Below are 6,499 nucleotides of genomic sequence, written 5' to 3'. Positions count from 1 at the left end.
CCTCATACTTGCCACAGCAGGCATGCAGACCTGGGGACAGAGATTTCACCAAAAGTCCAAGAAAACTAACAAATTGCCATGTGGTTTAATTCTTCACCATCTACCAAAAACTAAAATTCCACTATTAGGTGGCCTAACCCTTTGTGCAGTGGTTTGCCATGGTTCCCTACACCAATGCCCAAATGTATGTATTTAAAGTTTAATTTTCAATTCTGCCTGAAACGTTTCCTTAAATCAATTTGTATAAACTGTTGCTACATTATTTTGATTTTTGCACTTTTGGAGAGTTTATAATAAGAAATAAAGGCGCTAAAACTTCAGATCTAAATGGACAAGGAGCATGAAATATGATACCAATAAGGGGGAGGAGGGGATTGACAGAGGAATGGATAAAGTCCATGCACTTCACAGAAGTACTATAAAGTCCATGTGCTCAGGGCTGCCATCAACAGGTGCTGAAACCAGGTGTCCACAGCTACATAGAAGACAGAAGAGAGAGAGAGGCACCTCTGATGTAGATTTAAAATTTAATAATTGGTAAAAACAATAATAACTCACATTAGGTAAGTAAAAGCAGGCATATCAATGTGGTGGCGGATCGTGGGATCCCAGGTGAGTGTCAGTCCCTTTGACTGGAGTCCTGCAGCGTCCTATGGAGGAATGTAGGACCTGATTGGCCTCACAGTGCCCCGTCTGTGTTTCGAATGAATGGAGGGAGGATCTTCAGAATAAGGCTTGGGACATGATGGCTTCAGTGGCGTGGGATTGTGATGTCCCCGAATGCAGCGCTTTCAGAGCCACGCTCTATCTTAAAGCATAAGTGAGTATATTCATACTAGTTCCTTTCCTCCCCCCCCCCTCCCCTTCAACCTCTTTGTCCCCCTGGTTTCCCCCCCCCCCTTTGGTTCCCCCCTCCCCTTCTCCTTTCCCCCTCCCCCTTTATCATTACCTAATTTTTTTCTCCAGCTTTTCCAATTTATATCATGATAGAATAACTGCAGCGGAAGAGACTGACACTCATCTGGGATCCCACGATCCGCCACCACATTGATGTGCCTGCTTATACTTACCTAATATGAGTTACTATTGTGTTTAGAATGTATTACATTTTAAACTCAGAGGCGCCCCTCTCTCTTCTGTCTGGAAAGTTTATAATGCAGCAGATGATCAGACAACCAGATTCTAAGCACTTTGGCAGGTGGTCATCACAAGCAAGACCAGAAGTAATTAATGGCTTAATTTAATGGACAAGTCTCTGGTTGGTAACCACTGGTTCACAGTAACATGAAGTAGAAAGGTCCTTATTCCTGGATTTTCGGTGTTAAGGATTCCTTCACAATAAGGAACTGAGACTCCCGATGACACCTCTTCATTTTGGCTCGTCGGTTCTGAAACCAGATCTGTAATAAAAATAGATGTATATAAATGATATATACAGTGTATTAATCGTGCACTTTCCAATAAAACATTAGAATAAGGACTGGCATTCTCACAATGAGCATAAGGATTGGCACCAGGGCTGTTGTCAACAGGCAAACAAAGCCTTCGTCTAGGGTTGCACAGCTTGGGAGTAGGATAGAGTACAAAAAGATTTATTTATATAAACCCAGAAACTTGGGTTACCAAGATCTATTTATCCTACACTATGATTTAAAGCAGGATACAAAATACAAGAAAGAATCACTTGTTGCTCTACCAGTTTGTAAAAAGAGGTCTATTGTTCCTTTGTGTTACTTTACTAAATATCTGTTCCCGCATTCAAAATACAAGAAAGACTGAGTGCTGTAAAAATGTGTGATGGGCAGTGTAGTGTAGTCAAGGGAAGACTGACTAGATCTAAAGTCCTGATGGATCCTTTCTGACCAACACACAATACGCACATAAGAACCCCCTCACTTGGGCACCATAAGGTTTAAGTATGGGTGTGCAGATAATGAATCTTTCTGGTGCCACCTGTCCGTTAGAGGCAATGTGTTTAGTAAAAAAAAAAAAAAAAAAAACAGCATTCGGTCTGGAGTTTTGTTTTATATAATATTTTGCAGCTTACACATCCTTAGGTGGCTGCATTCATTTTCATTTTTAGGCCATTTTTCCTTATTTCACCTGGAGATCTGACCAGTAACACACTGTCTTAGGGTGTCTGCAAACTTCAAGAAGATGTAAAGCAGACACCTTTGTCAGTCTAGGGAGAGGGTAGTGTTAGATGGACTAGCAGATTTATATGGACTTCACTAACTAATTGAAGCTTAACTACAGTTAACACATCATAAGTAGTAACGTAACAGTTTTTCCCTTTGGGATAAATGTTTTACATAAATTAATAAAAGTTGACAATTTTAAGCACCCTTATCAGGGCCAGTTCACACCACATGCAGTCCAGTGTGTTTTTTTCTGCATCAAAAACGCATGGAAAGTAGGTTGAATGGTTTCCAATGGCATAGTTCACATCTGTGCTTGCAGTTCCAGTGCGTTCCAGTTCCAGAAAAATAAAGTAGAATATGCTCCGTTTTTCCTGCACCGGAACACTGTAAAATGCATTAAAAACGTCCTGGAACACACCGGAATGCACCAAAAACACACTGGAACACACATGACCATATTTAAGGTTAAGAAAAAAGAGGGGGGGGGGAATGCACTGGACTGCATCAAAAATGCATCAAAAGTGCACTGGAACGCATCAAAACCATGCATGCAGAAAAGCATCTGAAACTCATCCGAACTGCGTTTCTATGGTGTGAACTGGCCCCTCGGTCTTAAATGGTTTGTGTCAACCCTTTAACTGATACTTTGTCTGGACAGGTTGGCCGGTTGAAGTAAATCGAAAAATTACAGAGTTACTGGCAGGATCACAGGTGGAAAAAAAAGAAATATAACAAAAGGGAAAACTAATACAGCCACCAAAACCAAAAATTGGTGAGCTGAAATGTATTGCATTTTTATTTTTGGGTTTAATACCACTTGAGGTCAATCCTTCACACAGTGGGCAGCACAGTGGCTAAGTGGTTAGCATTTGGGTCACCAGTTCAAATACCAACCATGACACTACCTGCCTAGAGTTTGCATGTTTTCCCTGTGCCTGTGTGCGTTTTCTCCGGGTACTCTGGTTTCCTCCCAAACTCCAAAGACATGCTTGTAGGTTAATTGGCTCCTGTCTAAATTGGCCCTAGTATCTGTATGTACAAATGTAGATTTAGGGACATTTGATTGTAAGTTTCTGGAGTGCAGGGACTGATGTAAATGTACAATATATATGTAAAGTGCTGTGTAAATTGACGGCGTTATATAAGTACCTAAAATAAAACCCTAGCTTTCTGCTAACTGTGGAATCTTTTTAGAAATGGTTTCCATTTAGTAGAGCAGGTCAGCAATAATATCCTCTATACTTCCCCTCTACAGGCTCTCTTTAGGTTTCAGTGTTGAGAAGGTAAATCTAGGGGATAGGTACAGTTTAAAGGTTGGGGAAGGAGGGGGTAAGTTGCTATGGTCAGCTTTTTGTTTTAACTTGTTTTCAGCACTGAAAGCCAAGATACAACATGTAGATAATACAGAAACCTATATCTTACCTGAATCCTATCTTCATCTAAAGACAACTTGTTGGCAAGTTCTTCTCTCACATCTATACCAGGGTATGAGTTTACTCGAAACACATTCTCCAGAATCTCAATCTGCAAATGAAGAAAAAGATTGAATTAATAAACTAAAGGCATTAGACTGAAAAGACATAATTCACACTGGTGACAACAACCTTCAAAGCTTGGATTCTCCTTATTCTAGAAAGATTTTAACTTATTCTTGCCATGACTCTGGAAGAAGTGAAGAACAATGCCCCTACGGGGAGTACAGAACCTGCAAAACGTTCTACTCCTTCCCTACTCTAGCCATAACTTATTAAATTCAGATGGAGTTATACTAAATTTATCAACAGTGATAAGTAAAGTAAGTGTTAGCACAGTAGCTAACACTTCCACGTAGCAGCACTAGGGTTGTCTGTTTCGAATCCCAGCCACAGTACTACCTGCGTGGAGTTTGCATGTTCCACCTGTGCCTTCTGCACTCCAAAGACATCCTGGTAGGTTAATTGATTCCTATCGAAATCGGCCTTAGTATGTGTATGTATGAATGTGAGTTAGGGACTTTAGTTTGTAAGGTCCTTGAGGACAGGGACCGATGTGAATTTATAATATATATATGTGTGTAAATTAATTGACGGCACTATGTAAGAACCTGAAACAAAAAATAAATATGAAATCTATATACTAATCCATTAGTGAAAATAACTGGTGAACTGCTAAATTATTTTAACAAACTTTTAGTTTATTTACTTACAATGTGGAATTAAATTAGATAGTGAAAGGGAAGAATGGAGACATAGGGCTTTGCTAAAGGCACATAGGCTGTTTTCTTTGCAAGGGAAATTTCACCTAGCTTAGTGAACGCGATGATAGTTCACTTTGCAAAGAATGCCTAATCAAGTTCAAGGAACATTTTAAAAAAACAGTATTTTTACTTGCATATAGTTAGATGATGGGAGTCAGCAGAGCTTCGCCTCATTTACTAAGCAAAGGGACAATTCCCTTGCAAAGTGGACAGCTTATTTGCTCTTTAATCAATCTCTTACTATGAAGGCTTGTTGGACAAAGTATATTAGATCCATATAAACAAAATGATAATAATGAACTTACCTGGCTTCTAGTGAATGCAGTTCTTGGCCTCCTTCCTCTGTACCAGCTCATTTCCCTTTTATATGTCAGGCGTTCTGTTGCTGAACAGCACTTTTCATATTGTCCAACAGTTTCCTTTTCTAGCGTATGTCTGACAGTATGAACCTGAAGAGGTATTTCACAATTGAAGATAGGGAGGCGCCAGCAAGATGTATCAATTTCTGAAAAGAAAAAAACAAATTAAATTTTTATTTAGCATTGCCTGGCCTTTACTGGACTGTAATTTGAAATCGCACTTGTGCTTCCATCACTGTAATCAGACAAACACTCGCTAATGTTTAGAACACAACTGATGACACACTTGATAGCACTAACAGACAACAGATACAATCTGGTCCTAAAGGATGCAAATTGTAAGTGCAAGCCAATCTATTTCCCAAAAAAACTTGTCAACATGTCACCCACCATCCGTTGAAGAACTACAAGTTTTAGCATACCTATAAAATAATGCAATAGTATCATTTAAATTAGTTCATGTGTAAGGTTCAGAAGAAAAAAAAACAACTGCTTTCATAAATCAGTATTAAGAAGAAAAAAGTACTAATAGATCTCTGCAGTAGACGTGAATACTTGTGGTTTGAAGAGAGGGACTCTTAGAAAATGTTTGGCCAAATATGTTTTTACTAAATATTCAATGATAAATAATTTAAACATGACATATAGCAATAGAAATGATAAAGTACTAGATGCCATAGTCAGATACATATAATACTATTATGAAAATAAAATGATTCTTTATGTAGAATTTGTGCTGTTGTATAGGTTTTTTATAGGTTTTTTCCTTTCTTTTTTTTGTGTTGTCACTTTAAAAAAAATGATAAAGTAACATGAAGGTGTGTGTAATTAAATGCAAAGCAAAATAATGAAGAGCAATGGTTACATGAAAGCATTCCGAATTTGTATGTCTTCTGAGAGTCAAAGAGAGAGTATTTTTGGTATAGAGTCTTACATAAAGTTTATAATTCCTTTTGCAATAGAACATCCGTTATTGAAACAACTGCCTAAATGCAGGTAATTTACTAAAGAAATTGATAATCCCAACTCGTTAAATTACGCAAATTTTTACTGCAACTATCCAATCATGCAAAGCAAATTCTTGTTTTCTTATTTCATCTCCATATGACTGGGCATTCAAAGTGAAGAGGAATTTGCTTTAAAATGCTTGGATAATTGAAGTGAATATTCGCTCAATTTATTGAGTAAAGATTAGCAATTCCTTTAAGAAATTAGCCTTAGCATCTCTGTACCATTCAGAATAGCCATAAAGGTTGTTTTAATATTTATATTATACATCATAGATTTCATACAACGTGAACCCTCTTACTAATAATGTGTGAAACCTAAGCTACGTGTGATGACTTACCTCTACTACAGTGTTCATCCATCCAAGGCCTGTAATGCCTGCTGGTGGCAGTGGAAGTGAAGTCCCTTTTCTTATCCAGTCCGAGAATGCTTTCTATGGAAAATGAACTAGTTGTGGTCCTGTTGTTACCAAGAAAAGAACCTTTCTGAAGCTCTGCAGACATCCTTGGGCCGGCCTCACAAACAGACCCGCTTGACATGATCAAGCTTCCTGAAGATCCTTTAAAACCAGAATGCTAGAAGATAGGTCTTGCAGCCTTCCTTATAGCTGTGTTAACAAGGGGGCCGGATTTACAACCTCATTAATTAAAATCTCTCATTAGAAAGTCTTAGCATCTCAATGAAGACTCTCCCACCAAGAGGCAAGAGGAGTTAATTGTTTATTTGTTTGGCAAGTAATTAGCAGCTAATGGGGA

General features: G+C 38.4%; 1 protein-coding gene across 1 annotated transcript; it reads right to left on the bottom strand.

Moving 5' to 3' along the window:
• Positions 1–1,147: 1,147 nt before the first annotated feature.
• Positions 1,148–6,283, bottom strand: HESX1 (HESX homeobox 1; the record flags this gene model as incomplete). Its single annotated transcript, XM_082266509.1, has 4 exons — positions 1,148–1,400; positions 3,564–3,665; positions 4,683–4,882; positions 6,085–6,283. 4 exons carry the CDS (start codon positions 6,281–6,283, stop codon positions 1,302–1,304), a joined length of 600 nt encoding a protein of 199 aa, XP_082122635.1. The 3' UTR covers positions 1,148–1,301.
• Positions 6,284–6,499: the final 216 nt, after the last annotated feature.

Source organism: Pelophylax lessonae (genome assembly GCF_965119305.1).
Source record: "Pelophylax lessonae genome assembly, chromosome: 8".
In the NCBI taxonomy this organism is placed as follows: Eukaryota; Metazoa; Chordata; class Amphibia; order Anura; family Ranidae; genus Pelophylax; species Pelophylax lessonae.
Note: the sequence above shows the minus strand (reverse complement) of the source record. Positions and strands in the feature narration are given on the sequence as shown.